This window comes from Cupressus sempervirens, chromosome 10 (assembly GCF_028749045.1).
Source record: "Cupressus sempervirens isolate cs-2001-9-10 chromosome 10, ASM2874904v1, whole genome shotgun sequence".
Classification (NCBI taxonomy): domain Eukaryota; kingdom Viridiplantae; phylum Streptophyta; class Pinopsida; order Cupressales; family Cupressaceae; genus Cupressus; species Cupressus sempervirens.
The window spans coordinates 957,116,232-957,133,944 of NC_143127.1; the positions used below are offsets into that span (position 1 = coordinate 957,116,232).

The window sequence follows — 17,713 nt, forward strand, 5'->3', positions numbered from 1 at the left end:
TCAATACATAGGGCTTTGCCCTCATATTCGTACATTACTCCTCAAGAGAAGACAATGAGGCAAATAAGAGGAATATGAAATGAATAGACACGACAGGTGGGCTTCAACATAAATTGCAATTAGGGATATGCAATTTTCACTCTAGATATTTTAAGAGCTTCTACACTCTTAAGCAGATTGCTAGAAGCTATTAGTTGAAGGCTTCTATATTGTAATTCATTTCCATGTATCCCATGTTGAGATAGTGAGCCTCATTAGTAGGTCTTTCAATGTACCTTGCTTAGAGGTAGTACATCTTTGTCAAAAGCCAATGTATCTCCCCCTAAGATAATAAACCTTAAGAATCTAAATTTTATAGTGAGCCTTATTATAATACTTTTCATATATTGTGAGATATTCTCATGGAGGGTTTTTCCTCATTGGGTTTTGTACATAAATCTAGAAGCTTCTTGTACATTGGAGTTTATATATATATATATATATATATAACACAACTTGAGCTAATTAAACTTGATGTATCATTCAAAGAAGGAAAGCCATTTGCTTTGTCCTTGTTTCTCAAGACATGAGGTGTTGATTTGATTTATTTGTTTGCACAATTGAGAAGGCTTCATAATTTTCTAACATCATAATCACAAAAAGGTGTTGCCCAATACCATATCACAAGAGAATGCACATTTATATTATTAAACAAAAGAAAATAGTATTTTAAAAAATACTATATATGAACTTTTTATATCAAACTTATTAAACAATTGACAATAAATTAATGTTATTTTTATCTAACAATTATATCATATTTTTCAAATATGTGTATTATAAATATAGATACAGCTCGACAAATATATATGTTGTTTACAAATATAAATTTACAAGAGTTGTGTTTTAAACAAAAAATTTAACAAAATTAATTTACATATTATATAACTTTTATTTTCAAATCGCTCTATTTAATGGACAGGGCTATCCTCCCACAAAAATGTACAGTTGACCAATTTTCAAAAGATTGAAAACATCATGGATTTTTTTGAAAATTTCAGCATTTCATCTTACATGAACTGCATAGTTTGTAGTCAAAAACAACAAAAAATTTGGAGAAAAAAAAACTACATTTTCATAAATTTGAGAAAAAAAGGTTGACTTTCTTTTGTCTTTGGTACTTTTTTGTTGGAGATTGATCTATAGCCTATTAAATTTGAGAAAGTTCACTCTTTTCAATACATTATTCAAATTTTTAGAACACTATTAGAATCCACTTTTAAGTACACTTTTGATTTAAATTATTTATAATGATTTCAACAAAAAAGCTTCACTCTTTTGAATTAAGTAAATATTATACTAATCTTACAAGGTTATTGTAATTTCAACATCACAATTAAGACTTTAAAAAGTAGATATCCTTAGACCTTGCAACTCAAACATCAAATATTAGATTTTTAATCTTATACTAAATTTCCAGTGAAAGTTTTAGTTTTCTACATAGAAAGCTAAATAAGTTTGCAAAAGTCCCTTTCAATTTAAAGAGTCGTGATTCAGTTTTAATCTGTGAGACTTTTGAAGCTTAAAAAATATTAAGAATCGTTTTGTTTTTTTTAATGGCACTAACATTTATACATCTTAACATTAGATAAATGTATTGAAATACTTTCCAAATGACTCAAGGCATTAAGTTTTATAGTCAAATTAAAATTCTAATAAAAACAGAAAAGAAAAGCTACAAGCTATTTAGATTTTAATGTCAACTGAATTTCACAATCCATATAATTATCATTGGTATTATGTTTCTGAATTCAATTTTGTAAAGGATTTTTGAAGTCGATAATACCGATATTTAGATTTTGATGCCCTATTTTATATATGAATGTGTCTCAGGCACCCAGCATCCACCATCTCTTCTTTACTTGTTTCAAACAAGTCAACACAGAAAGAAAAATCAATTTGACAGCCTGTCAATTAAATGCAAGTGAAACTAGTAATTAAGGTTTCACATATGTTTGAGCATTTATGCAAAAACATAAGATGACACTAATTGCTGCTCAAAAACATTAATGAATTTTCAAGTAAATCACAGCCGCTGACACCTTGGCATAACATGATAGGATGGAAAGTTAGTTCATGAATTTGATATTGCGGATGCAGGACCAGGATTCATGGCCTCAGTTGCAGCTTTGGCATGAACAGTATGTGCCACATAAGGCTTTAACTGAAAAATTACATGATAAATAATCAGTTGAACTTGATTTTCAATTGCACAGAAACAGGTGCAAGTTCATGATCAATTTGAAAAAATAAAAAATGTATGCAATACTTTTTGAACCAATTACAAAGCATATCAAAGAACCAGAATTAGATTTACAAGTGAAACTCTGCCATTTATATATAAGAATGTACAGTGTCTAATCTTTGAGCATGTATTCCATTTTACTTTTCAAATCTGAATCAACCTATATAACTTTTCAGACATTTCTCAACCTATAGAATTGTGCAATTATTCTAGCTTTTGCATCCACGTGCTAATTTATGGTTTTTGATGAATAAAATTCATCTTTCACTATGTCAATTTATGGTTTTGTCTATAAGTTTAACTTTTTCAGTTGCATTTTTTCTTTTTTTAACCTTGGTTCATACGTCTGGGATTGCTTGATCCATTTACACCTTCTGACCTACCATGTATCGATGATAATGCATATCTGCCCTTAATTGTTGCGATTGTGCCTTCTTGTCACTATTGATAACTGAGACTCATATTAATAACTTGGAACATATGATCAGATTTTGTTTAGCACAGCACACTTTTAAAATAGGTTTTAATATTCAATTCCTTCTTTCTTTCTTTGACGAAGTGTTTGAAAGAACTATGAGTAGCCGATGTGCTCCCTGTGGCTTTGGAGGAGGAAGCCAATGCATGGGGAAGCAGAGGCAAAGCCAGGTGCCCTATGGATGCTCCTCGGAACCGCATCCAAGGGCCTAAGATGTGCATTTGGAAGCATCTACAGGGAACCCATGGGCTTTTGTGGGCCCTTGTGGGCCCAATGTCGAATCTGGTGCTTTTTTTTTTTTTTTTGGCGAAAACCCAACTTAAAGCGCAGTAAAACATGTGCTAATTGACTTATCTTTTTTCTTTTTGCTCCTAAACCTTATAATGGCCCTAAAAGAAGCCATTAAATCATTTTTCATCTCATTTTGTTAGCAGCTAGGCTCTCTTCTCATTGGTGTTGGCTAATCTCTAGAGAAAATGCACCAAAGACAAAAAAAAAAAAAGTCAAACATGATTCTTTTTCAGATTCACGAAAACACAGTGAAATTTTCTCAAAAATTTTGTTGTTTTCGATCACAAAATATATAGATCATGAAGATCAAATGCTGAAAATTTCAAAAAATTTCCTTGTGTTTTCGTTTTTTTTTAAATTTAGTCAATGGTGCAATTTGTAGGGAGGATAGCCACGTCCAATTGGTCTCCATTTTGGCATTTAAGGTAAGCATTTGATCCCATTCTAAAGTCCTTTAGTGATTTTTTTTTGAGATTTCGATGATTTTTTTCAATTTTGGGAAAAGAAAATAAAGTTTTTTTCACTCTTTTTTTTAAGAAATAAAGAAACAAGTTTAGCTATCTATTTTTGTATTTTTGTATCATTTTTTTGCACTTGTATGTTTGATGTTCATAGTTTTCTTCTAATTTACATTTATTTAATTTTTTATTATAGCAAGAAATTAGATTGTATTATGCAAGATTGTCTGCCACTGGTAGTCAAAGTTCAGTGAGAGGGCAAGGAGCCAATAGTTTCAAAATTAATGTAGGATCGCCTTTATGTAGACATGCCACATGAATATCACAAGTTTCAAGGAGGTGTCTCATATCTTTGGAAGTGTAATAATTGTTAAAGTAACGAAGGCAAACCATTCAATAGCTCATATTCCTAGGTCAAACTTCATTTTACGTGCCCTACTGGCCAAGGAATGGGAATGTGCAAAGACAAAGATGGGAAGGGGATATCTAATGCACAAATAGTTTCATATGTAAAGAGCAAGAAGTTGATAAATTGATTAAAGATCATAACAAATTTTTGATCAACCTCCATGCAAAAAGGAAAAAATACAATTACCGACTAAACCAATTGTATCCTCCAAACATATATTCTTGCAAGTACATGTACCGAAAGAGGAAGAGGAAGAAGTAGAAATTACCACCCGCAAAAAAAGGCCCATTAGACACTACATCTAAAAATGGAGGCAAGAGAACCTGTTGATCATGTCATTGTACGTCGCCTCTATGCCAATGGTCTTCCTTTCAACTTGGTGAGATCACGATGTTGGAAGGAAATGGTGGCAGCCATCAATAAAACACCAACTGATTATTGAAATCTTGGTATGAAAACGTGTGTACCACTCTATTGGAAAAAGAGAAGACTTCTATAGAGAATTATTCAACCAATTAGAAATTCTTGGAAAACCTTTTTTTTTTTTTTTTTTCTTCTGATGGATGAAAAGATACAAGAAACGGGCCATTGATTAATGCAATTGCAATGTCCCCCAAAGGAGCAATGCTTTTAAAGGCAAGTATATTGTGAATGGGAAATTAAAGATTCACAATTCAATTCCAAAATTTTCATTGAAGCCATAGAGATGATGAGTAGTGAGAATATGTTCCAGGTGATTATAGACAATGTCAAACATTGTAGGCATGCAAGTCTTTTGGTTGAGGGCTGGTATGACCATATTTTTTGGACACCATGCTCAACTTGGTCATGCAACAAATTGGCACTCAAATAGATTGGGTGAAGCAAATATACCAAGAGGGGGAGGAGATATAGATGTTTGTGATGAACCATCACATGTCACAATCAATATTCATATCATTCTCCAAATTGGAGTTGTTGAAGGTAAATTGTGATTACTAAATTTAATTTATTTATTTAACTTGAATAAATTTTATGCCATGTCCAATTATCAAATTGTATATAACTTTGCTTAATATTTATTGAAATATGGTTATTAGCTTGCTTAGGTTGTTGAGATCCAATTTGCATCTCATACTATTGTTAAAAGACATCTTGTCAAGGTGCAAGGGGCATTGAGTCAAATAGTTATTTCTAACTAGTGGGGTCTATGGAATGTAATGTCCTCATTTTTGTCAACACTAGAGTTTCTGAGATTAGCCTATTATTGTGATCCTCAAGTAAATTATTATGGATAGAGGGTCTTTTGAGGTAGAGGCTTGGCTATGGGAAATTTTAGAAAAGTGCATTTGGTAACATGGGGAAATAATAGGTGTGACCTCATGTTTCAAACGACACGCTTAAAGGATAAGTATTTTGGGAGTTATTATTAATTTAGTGGCCAAACTATTATTAAATCACTAAATGGCTTATTATAGAGTTATAATTTAACTTTATAATTTCACTTAAATTGAGAGTTAAGTCATCATTGGAAGGGGCCATTTATTTAATTAGTTATAAGCATAAGTCAAGCATTAAATATTAAAGTGCAAGGAGATGTTATATTTAAACTTAAAGGTTGAGTGAAAAGTGTCTTCATGAAGCCATGTGCTAAAAAAGTTATTTATTAAAAAGAATCTAATGGAAGCTTCTAATTAATAGTGTGTTGGTGAAGCTAAGTGGATTATAAAAGGTGGCTTCATGAAGCAAATGAATGATCAAATTGTCTATTTGTTTTTTGATTGTCTTTGTGAAGGTTTCTAGGTTTTTTATTTCAATTCCCTTGCTGAGGTAGAAGGGTTTGATTCAGAGTGTGCAACGAATCCACAGCTGAAGTGTTGTGGATCAAATTCTGAGATTTCTTCAAAGTTAAATTGGTGAGTTTTCTTTCTGTAATTTACTGTTGCTAAGGAGACATTAATTAGCTGAGAGTGATTTGCAAATTCTGGCAAAAGTGAGGAGGTATCATTCAGCACCTAGGTGCTTAGGAGAACTGGACTTGGGCATTGGCTTTCTCTGCAAATTTAAAGCAATTTCTTGTTCATGTCATGCCACCATAACTGTTTGGCCTGTGACTTGGTGGGAGATATTAGCTGAGGATTTAAGTGTGTTAGCATTAATTCTTTCGAGCATCAATTTCCAGCTTGCACGCCAAGAAGTGGGACTGATTTTGGGTGTAGAGGAGTTGCACACTTTGCACCCAAATTTATGGCCAGGCTGTGCTTAATCTGCAATCCACCTGGGCGGGCATCTGTAACCTTAACCTTATTAGCATCACAATCTAGGAAGCGGATTACCAGAAAAATGGACAGCATTATCAGTGGCAGCGGGCATTGTCTCTCCTGTGGACTCTAAGAATGATATGCAGGCCCTATTGGGGCTATCATCAGAATTCTTAGCACCAGCACTTGAAGCTGTAAAAGGACTGCATTTGCATTATCAGGCAGTGCGTAGGAGAATTGTTACACTTTAATTGTAACTTTGAATATCATAGCAGCCTGGTTAATAAGAAATAGGTTGCAGTATACAAAGACTGGTATTAAACAAATAATGAAGATGCTTTTTACTTAAGAGACTGTAATGTACCCATTTTTGCCAGCACCAGAGTTTGTGAGATTAGCCTATTACTGTGATCCTCGTAGGCTAATTATTATGGATAGAGGATCTTGTAAGGTAGAGGCTTGGCTATAGGAGGGTCTTGTCTTCTTCACAATTCAGTATGTTCCAATTTGGTCTTCGCTTGACTCAGCTTGGACTTCATTTGGGCTTAGTTTCATGCACCTGCTATTTATGGCAAGTTGGGTGATGATTAAGGACCCTTTCTATTTTAGGAAAGTGCATTTGGTCACATGGGGAAATAATAGGTGTGACTCTTGTTTTAGATGGCATGTACTTAAAGGATAAGTATTTTGGGAGTTATTATTATTTTAGTGGCCAAATGATTGTTAAATCATTAAATGGCTTATTATAAAATCATAATTTAACTTTATAATTTCACTTAAGTTGAGCATTGAGCCATCATTGGAAGGGGCCATTTAATTAATTAGTTACAAGCCTGAGTCAAGTGTTAAATATAAAAGTGCAAGGAGTTGTTATATTTAAACCTAAAAGTTGAAGCCTCTTCATGAAGCCATGTGCTAGAAAAGTTATTTATGAAAAAGAATCTAATGGAAGCTTTTAATTAATGCTATGTTGGTGCAGCCAAGTTGATTACAAAAGGTGGCTTAATGAAGCAAATGGATGATCTAATTGTTTATTTGATTTTTTATTGTCTTTGTGAGAGTTTCTAAGTTTTTGATTTTCAATTCCCTTGCTGAGGTATACGAGTTTGATTCAGCGTGTGCAACGAATCCACAGCTGAAATATTGTGGATCAAATTCTGAGATTGGTGAGTCTTCTTTCTTTAATTTACTGTTGCTAAGGAGACATTAATTGGCTGAGAGTAATTTGCAATTTTTGGCAAAAGTGAGGAGGTACCAGTCGGCACCTAGGCGCCCGAGAGAAATGGACATGGGCATTGGCTTTCTCTGCAAATTAGAAAGCAATTTCTTGTTCACATCACACCACCATAACTGTTTGGCCTGTGACTTGGTGGGCGATATTATGCTGAGGATTTGAGTGTGTTAGCATTAATTCTTCTGGGCATTAATTTCCAGCTTGCACACCAAGAAGTTTGACTGATTTTGGTTGTAGAGTTACACAGTTAGCGCCCAAATCATTGTCAGGTTGTGCTTAATCTGCAATCCACCTAAGCGGGCATCACTGCAACCTTAATCGTATTAGCATCACAATCTGGCAGTGGCTTACCACTAAAAGGGACAGCATTATTAGTGGCAGTGGGCATTGTATCTCATGTTTGGGAGATGTCTATGATGGTATGGGTACAATGGTAGAGAAGGTAAAACTTGTCATACAAACACATGACCCTATCTCTGAGGTAATATAGCGTGGAAATACATGTTACGCCAGATAGAGGAGTGCCATATGCGAACAAAGAAGTTGCTAATAGGTTCTACAAAGATTTTGCAAGACTCTTACAAGATGATGAAATACACAAAAACATTAGGACAAAATTTGGCTTATTTGCTTCGGAAGCAAAACTTAATCCAATTGCAACAAAGGACCAAAATGACATGGGAGTTATCACAGGGTAGTACCTCTATTGTCAACCATTTAAGCATTTACAACGTCTTGCAATCAAGATCCTCTCACAAATAAGGTTTTTTTTAAGTTTTTTGTTTACCACTTGTATTCTACATTTTAGCACTTAACATTCTTTAATTTACTTTTCATTTTTATGTTTAATTTTGTGAACATTATCCAAGTTGCAAGTTCTTATGTTAATGAATGGAATTGGAGTACATACTCCTTTATCCACTCAATGAAGCATAACTGGTTGGGCTCAAAAAAAATTGAGGACTTGGTTTACATTCATACCAACTTGTGTATTTTGTCGTGTAAGTACGATCACTACAAGGAAGGGGCAGCCGAGCTTTGGGATGTAGCCCCTAAGTGTGCCAACTTGGGTGCAACGTTTCTAAATCTTACTACTGCAATAGATGATGACGATGATGATAACATGTCATATGGTGCATCTAGTGCAACTGGAATTGTTTTGGATTCAAATGATCTTGAACTTGCAACGGTTGGAAATGATGAGGATGTGGATTTTCATGAGAATCCTTATGATTTTGAATCTAATTAGTGAATCATTAACTAAAATTTGATTTTGTAATTCAACCTGCAATGGAATCGTGAACATAGACATATATGATATGGATTATTAGTTATTGAACTTATTTTGATTTCAATATTTGTGAACTATCAAATATAAAATATCTTGATCAATGGTGAAGTGTCATACTATCAAATGATTTGATTTTGTATATTTCTTGAATTTATACACACACACACACACACACATCCCAAACCCCAAAAAAAATCACGCATCCACGCAATCAATTCTCGCACCCGCATCTACATCTACACCCAAATTGGTAACTTGGAAAAGAATTATTGAATCAAACTAATAGTCGGCTTCTCGATCCAAGAAGTCATTTTATGAACTGTATCATGAAACTTTCTAAAGGAGATTATCCACATAGCACTTGTTTATGATGAGAGCATAAATTTATATATCAACAAATATCTTGATTAATGGTGTAGTATCATACAATCAGATGATTTAATTTTGTATATTTCTTGAATTTTTTTACACATATATATCTATGTATGTATGTATGTATATGCATGCATGCATGTATATGTGTATATATATGTATGTATGCATGCATGCATGCAAGTATGTATGCATCCAAAAAAAAATCACGCATCCATGCACTCGATTCTCACACCTACATCCATATTTGCACCCAAATCAGAACTTCGAAAAAACTTATTAAAATCAAGCTAACAATTGCCTTCTCAATCCAAGAAGTCATTTTATGAACTGTATCATGAAACTTTCTATAGTAGATATCCACATAAAACTTGCTTATGGTGAGAGCATAAATTTAGATATCAACAAGGACAAAACACTAAGTACACAAAGATAAGCCGATATTAAGATATCTCAAATAGGTAGTTGTTGGCTAATTTTTGGTCAGTTTGATTGTCTGATCCTTATTTTGGCTTTGCTCAGTGCCAGTGTGTTGTTTCCCAAGGGTCAAGTGGTCTAAAAGAGAGATCACGGATATTTTCTTGGATCCTCTTTGATTTTGGATTAGTGCAAAAGATGGCTAGAATCCAAAATTGTCACACTTCACACAAATCTGCAGGCAAGATGCAGGCCTCGAGAGAAAAAGGATTGAGTGATAAGCCTATTGTGAGGTTTTCACACCATCGCCCCAAATCTTGGGGACCCACTGTAACATCCAGATTTTCCCGGTCTAAATTAACATCTAACATATGCATAGAATGCGGTTATAACTTCGATTTCATAAGAAGGCAGTTACATCATTCATGTTCATGCGAAGAAGATTTACTGTTAAAGTCAGTTAAACAAAAATTTCTTAACTAAATACATGAAATACCTTTTAATGAAATTACTTCAAAAATTGAAATCACATACCTCGGAAAAACTGAGACTGAAAATCATCTAAGTATGCTTCTGCAACCACTCGGGTTAGTCCACAAATACACAATAACAATTTCTCAAATCGACTGTTATCTCAAAAATCATTTGATGAATACCATTAAATACCAATATAACTTAAATTAGGGCATCACATATCATCTTATCAATTAGGGTATCAACTACCATTAGTTTATTTAGGGCTTCTAGTACCGCTTACCACTTAGGGCTTCTGCGACCACGGATTCAATTTAGGGCTTTCGCGACCACGGATTCAATTTAGGGCTTCCATAACCACGGATTCAACTAGAGCTTTCAATACCACGGATTCAATTAGGGCTTCCAATACCACTGAATCAATTAAGGTTCCAGCTGTCACACAATCATTTAGGGCTTCGGATTTCTTTTCCTTTCGATTGCTTATTTCTATCTAACTCATATCCGACGTTTTGAGAGAGTTAAAACATTGTCAGGGGCTTAACCACCCAACCTCGGACCACAATATATCCCCACACGATCTCTATCGAGAAAGGCCCTCGTTACGCGGAATTGGCAGGTAACATCTTATCATCACAGGGCATCAAGATAAATAACACGCCATACAACTTGGCAGCAAGAGATCACCATAACAGGAATATGCATGAGCTATTAATTAATTAAAATATAACTGTTACTGGTTCATATTATTGATGATTCCTTTCTCACACCTCATCACCCATCTTCTTGGCTACACAACCGGGTGAGTCTCAGGTGTTCAGAACAGACGGCTCTGTTCAAAATCTTGAGACAGTATCACAAGAAGTGCAGAATTTCTGCCCAACTGGATCTCTCCTCTCCATGTGCAGCTACAACAGCCTTTTCAATTCTCTCCAACACATCCAAATCTGAACGCAGGGCCTTCTACTTTGATCACAAGGATCAAAACTCATACACAGGGCTCCTGGACAATTCACAGTCTTCTTTAAATGAAATGCATGCCCTCCAATGACATTCGTGTGCCACCACAAGACATAAACGCAGGTATGAATAAACCCAGAACGTTGGTATAGATGAAAACGTAGCCTAAAGTAAAAGAAGAATGAAATTCATGAACATATGACTGTTTGGTTTTATGATAGACTTAGTATTTCGAATCATCAAGGGAAGTAATAAAAAAAAAATTAAAAAGATCTTACGTGACCTCTGTCACTGTGGTCTGAGATGGCCTCTCTACTCGGTTGATTCTGCCTTCAAGGCTTGAAGTTCCACGGTAGATAGCTTTGGTACGGATCAATGTAAATTAAAAATAAAATGAGGACAAGACAGGGTTCAAACGGCTCAAATTACTGATCAAGGAATTCAAAAATCTAGTCAAAAGTGTTTGAAAGATAATCGAATAGCAAGCAAGGATGGATGTACATATACGTTAAAAGGTTACATATAAATATATCAAATTCAGCTGATTTTGTAGTTGTAGAAAAACCTAATGTTACACCCACCCCCTTTTTTCTTTAATCGCCTTGGCAATTTTTTGAGTTGTCCAAAAATTTTGAGTTTTGAAAATTTTAAGTCTTGGACGCCTTTAGGGCCAGTGGGGAGAAGGTTAGATTTATTTTCACCCAGTTTCAACTTGATTTTCCAGAGCCACCAATTTCATCCTTAGGCCGGACAAATTTTAAAGAGCAACTCTTGGTAGAATAAAATTGTAAATTTTGTACTTAAACGTTTTCTTTTGAAAATCCGGATATAATTGTGTAAATTTGAATAATTTTCAAAAGGGAAATTTTGTTAGATTTGAGTTTTGGAAAATCTTAAATTTTTTCTTTTGTGAAATTTTTTTAATTTTGTGGAAATGAGGCTAAATTGCAAAATCGATTTTTGACTCTAAAGGCAATTTTTTTTTTGTCATAAAATTTTAAATGGCATAGCAAAATCGATTTGGAGGAGAATTGCAAAAATTGGTTTTAATACATTAAAATTGCCTTGAAAACTTTTAGCCTTTTATGAAATTGGTAATTTAATATTGAAAAATGGCTTTCGGCTAACCAATATCCAATTTTAATGACGTATTAATTACTAAATCCTCATTAAATGGAAATATTTAACATCTCCAAGGCTCCATTTAATTTCCTTTTGCAATTTAGAACTAATTGGCAATTTTAAAAGGCAATTTTCCTTTTGGCAAAATTAAATTTTAGCTAAGTATTTAATTGTGGGCCATAACTTTGATTTAATTTTTGTTTTTTCTCTCCTCCAGGTCCAAGTCGGCCAACTGGGAAGACATGTGGAGTTGGGTATAAGAGGAGGTCCTTCCCCCTTTCTCCCTCATTCCTTATTCATTCTTCTCCATGCTTGGGCAAGTTTTTTAGTGAAGAGCAGATTTAGTGTCTGGCGAATTTGTTTCAAAGCAGATTTCTCTTAAGTTGGGTAAATTTTCTTCTTGGAGCAGCTTTTGGTGTTGGGCAATTTTCCTTGCATGGCAGATTTTCCTCCATTTTGGGCGATTTTGTCTCGAGGGCAAATTTCTCTTCCATTAGTGATTTCTTCATTGGGCAGATTTGGCCCTTCCTTGCTTGGCGATTTTTATTGGAGGGCAGATTTTTCATGGTGTTGGCAATTTTATGCAAATTATGACTTTTGCAAGGAGCTGCGATTTTGCCCTAGGTTGGGCAATTTTGTTTGGAGGTGAATTACATGGTAAAATTTTGATTTGCAAAGGATATGAAGTTCTTTAAGTCTAATCCTAAATTCTGAAAAGTCACTGTTCGGTTATTGGTTATGGTGAATTTTAATCATTTAGAATTGAAAGGGGTCCTTAAGCTGACATCCTTTTTTCGTTCTAGTCTAAAAATTGCTTCCCTTGGTTCTACTTGCCTTCTGGTCCACCACTCTACCATCCCATAATAGGCAACGAGTATGGAGGATGTTAGTGCGAGTAAGAATCCCAAGCGGACAAACACTAAGAAAGACAAAGAGGATATGATGCCCAAAACACCTTTCTTCTCGAAAATGAAGCGAATAACCGACACCAATATTGGTCTAGTAGACATGATATGGATGAAGGACAGACTAAAGGAAGGACAATTCCCCTTGGCAAAGAAGAGATAGAGGGCAGTGGTACATCGCAGCCCAAGCGTCGACACTTCCATATCAACCATGATGAGCGACGTTGGGGTGGCACTTGATTTTGAAGACATCAGAGGAGGATATCAATGAGACAGATTTTGGATCGAGGTTGGATGAGTTAGGAAAGGTTGCTATCAAGAGAGCATTTGGGCACCCTTTCCTCTCTCAATGCTTTTATTGGATTCGCAAAAGAGTATGAGAAGGATAATGAAAAGATACTACAAGCAGCAAACAGTGTGGTGAAATCAGTGAAACTCAAGACGAAGCACACACCTGGTCCTCCTATGGAAGAAGTTAACGAAAGGTTAGCTAAGTTCATTGCCTTAGCTAAGAAAATGAAAGAAAAGGGAAGAGTTATATTAGAAGATCATTTAATGCAAGCCCAAGTGGCAATTTCTCTTTCTTTTAGAATAGGACAAGTGTCTATTTCTGATTGGCCAGCATTTTGGTGCCTTCTCATTGGTTGCCACTTTTAGAATTTTTTCATTGGTCCATTGACGAGGTGGCGGCTTCTCATTGGCCGATGGGGTGGCAACCCTAATTAGGATTTTTAGGATCCAATCTGGATCGTTGATCTAATTTTGATCTCCATTGTCTATTGTATTTTTGGCCCCTATATAAGGTCATTTGCTCTCATTTGTAAAGGATCGGAGAAATTGTTGCTAAGATAATACCAAAATCGCTCTCTTTTTCATTGTTGTGACTTGCATGGTGATTAAGAACATTGGGTGTTATTGCATGGTTTCTACTTCCACATGGTTAGATTTCTTTTCAAGTTGTTAAAGTTGGTTGCATTTCAAGTTGTTTAAGCAAGAGTAAAGTAGATGGATAGTTGTATGGTAGCATTAGTAGATGTTTGATAGGGATCAATATTAGACCACTAGCATCCTAACGGCTGGTTGGGAAGCCTTGTGTGGTAAACTAATTCATTTCCCTTTGAATCATTGCATCTGTGGAGGTGGGGCCGTTGGTTAGCCTTCATTAGATTCGATCCCTGTCCATTTGCTAACCTTCCATTCATAGGAGTAGGAGTAGAATAGTGAGTAGCTGGGTAGTCGAAGTTTAGAAAAGGAAGTTAGAGAAGTCAAGTATCAGAACACACCCATTCACCCTCCACCACCATCGCTTTCCCATCAACATCATCATTGGTAGACACATCCTCCATCATCACCACCATCAACATTATCTGCCACTCGCATATTTCACAAACCCATCTCCATCACCTTCATTCCACCAAAGTCCAAGTCATCCATAAATGAACAACGTAAGGCCGCCTACGTGATTACCAGCAAATCACATCGATAAAACTGAGCGAGTATCCAACGGTGTAAGGAACATTGGACTTATTCTCATATCCCATGAGCAATAACTTTTCAAGAGAGGAATTGTATGTTTGATATTCCGTATCGGATATCCAATTACTAATATGTTATGTAAGTGATACAAAACTCGCATCAACAAAGCCTCATCCACAGATGACAACATAAAATGTGTATGTCACCAGGGCCAAGTCTGCCAACATGAAAGGAGATGGGGATGAAGATCCAGAAAAGAATAAAAGATTCAAAGGAAAATGTCAAGGAGATAAATAAAAAGTAAGGACAGAGAGCATCTACAACTGAAACTTCCTCAACTCAGGAAAATATTAATAAACAGCAGAAGATGAGAACTCCACCGTTAGGTCAAGCATCTTCTGGATAGATACAAGGAAATCCTAATGATGATTTCTCTCAATAGCATACTGGTGCAACCTCAAATACTCCTCTGACACCTGAATATCAGCCAATTTTGCCAAGTCTAGATTCGGTGATGGAACCCAGCTTATTGATCCAAGTTTTTGATGCAGAATATTACAATCAGAATTAGAGTATATGCATGGTTAAGGTTATGGTCATGCTTACAATTATCGTTACAATTCATTAATTAATTGCAATAACAGTTAGCATAGAATTAGAGTTATGATTAAAAATTAAGGTGGCAATAAGATTATGGTTACAATTTGAATTAAGCTAACGTTCAAGTTACAATAATTACAATTACTAATATATTAGCATTAGAAGTCCTTCTAAAACTGATTCTAACCCTTTAACCGTAATGCTAACTACTAATAATTAAATTATTGACTAGTATTAAAAAAATTATAGGTAATGGGCTGAAGAAAAGATTCAACATGGGGTTTGAGTAGATTCGAACTCAAGACATACCAGGTAAGAGGCCCGCAACTTACTGCTGCGCTGTAAGGTGTTCCCATTGACCAGCATAATTATTTGTTAGTATTACTATTATTGAATTATTTAAATTAAATTAATGAAATGTTTTATAACTTAAGTTATAAAAAAGCGTGATTAAAATATCCTTCTCAAGGCACCTATTCCACATGTATATTTACAAAATTGATTAGTAATTATTACGTCTTGATAAGAATATCTCTCAATGTATTTTATATATTTAGACATCATATGCTAGAATTATATTACAATTGAAAATGCAATTTGCCATTATACAATCTAAGTTATGGTAGAATGGAAAAATGACCAAACATGTACTGAGCAGGGAATTCAGAAGCGAAAAAAAAATTGCTTGTCTAAATTTCACAAGGCAAAGTGAGAAAATAAATACCCTTAAAAACACACAAGAAGACAAAACAGAACGATTAGTGCCTCTGTATATCATACCATATGAAAAAAGAGCATATTTTAAATGCTTTTCACAACTTGCTCATCCCCTGAATTTGAAAAGGGTAAACAATAGTATTAATAATAGAAAATCATGTTAAAACAAAAATAAGTTATAGTTAATTTTTTTAATTAATAATTTATTTTTTTTTAACTATGTTACGGTCAAACTCTTGCAGCCCAAGCCTCGGTCCACCCTGAGTTTAAGGTCCGACTTCAGTAGCCTAGTGTTCGGGCAAAATTCTTGTTCGAACTCTACAAATCTTTTTGGTGTATTTAAATATTACTAATTACGCTTTACTTAAGTTTACTTAGGATAATGCATTCTTCGATTATTTGTCATTTAGACACAGGTGTTTGCACTCTATTTGACATATTGTCTACTACCTCTCTTTGTGTGATACACCTTTGTATTCTTGTCCTCTCATTGTTGCACATACTTTCATGCACAATGAGGGATAATCCACCCTTGGTGGACAAGTGCTTGGTATGTTTATCACTTGCATAACTCCCAGTATTATGCATTGCCTATACATTCAGGCACTTCCACATGCATTGTATATGAATATCATTGGGCATTCTACATTGTATTATTGATCATTATCAACGTAATCAATTGATCATCATTTTGCCTATCTCTCTTGTGTTATCTTTCCAGCTTCTAGATTTTGGCATTTTCATTCTTTGCCTTGGGCAAATTCTTACATGGTATCACAGCTTGAGGCAAATTCTTACATCGTATCAGAGCCAAAGGAGAGTTTCATTGCATAGCCATTGATGAGTGTTTTGCTTCATATTTTGGAGAGCCACGATTCAAATATGAGATCAGCATTTTTGTAGGAGTGTCTAGAGCAAAATTGGACCTCGTCATTGCATCTGGGTGGTCATTTCGATGAATTTTGACTATAAATTTGCCTATGTTGGGAAAAAGTCAAATCTGAGGCAAAACAAATTTGCAAATCGAAACCCTAAGGCCCAATTTGCAATTGTCATTTTGCAGGGTACAGGGAGTAAAGTCATGACCCAACATGGCTTCAACATAGATCACATCGGACTAGGTGAATTACAGAGGTCCATCTTTTACGCAAACCTGATCAGGCAGCACACAATCCAACCCTGATGCACATAATACAGTGACACATCACCCTCTTACACCTTGCAGGCTCTGCTATTTGAGCAACTCTTTTAACATCCATCCACATTAGGAATGTGGGATTAAACTCCCACATCCCCCAACTAACACAGGGAACTCCTCTATCCATGCCAGCAGCAGCGCTTCCATTGCACTAGCTGAGGCCGCAGTTAAATTTACCATGCCGCAAAGAGCACCATATTCTGCCTCAATAATGAACTCTGCACATCACCATAGTTGGGACTGTATTCACCAACTCCAAGAGATCAGCGAGCCAACACCGCAACATCATATGGGCATAGACATTTCTCAAACCGCAATGTTCATCAATGAGCATCCACAGAGAGCATCTCACTAATCACGAACGAGCCCACACATCCACGCCAATACAGCAAGACATTGGCAAGCACGATCATACTCAGAGATCTAAGCCCGAGCTTAGAGGGGCCTCAAGTAGAGCTTACCCTAAGCAGTGCTCTCCACACATATCGGGCTCTCTTTTCCAATTCAAATACAAGTCACCCTGCCTTTTCTTGGCACAAGAGGGACAAATGGTTTTTTGCTCACTCATCTGATTCGATACAGCCCTCAACGGAGCATTGGTTTGAGATTCAATTCAATAGAGCAGATCTCAATTAGCTCATTCCCTTATGATCCCATCTGCACGAGCAATATGCACCCCATCAAGCACGGAGCACAAGGATTGGTATTTTTTTTAATTGCTTTTCACAATCATTGTGTTAAAGTTGACACTCATTTAAATGTCATCATGTCCATTAGATTTTTGTCGTGA

At 35.3% G+C, this 17,713-nt stretch overlaps 1 protein-coding gene across 1 annotated transcript in view; it reads right to left on the bottom strand.

The window, feature by feature from the left end:
• Positions 1-1,747: 1,747 nt before the first annotated feature.
• LOC149537154 (uncharacterized) overlaps positions 1,748-17,713 on the bottom strand; it is a 55,503-nt gene continuing 39,537 nt past the window's right edge. The window contains exons 4-5 of the mRNA XM_089807257.1: positions 2,082-2,203; positions 1,748-1,946 (exon numbers count right to left, since the gene is read on the bottom strand). Coding sequence (XP_089663383.1) covers positions 2,114-2,203 — 90 coding nt within the window. The 3' untranslated portion in view covers positions 1,748-1,946; positions 2,082-2,113. The remainder of the gene's footprint in view (positions 1,947-2,081; positions 2,204-17,713) is intronic.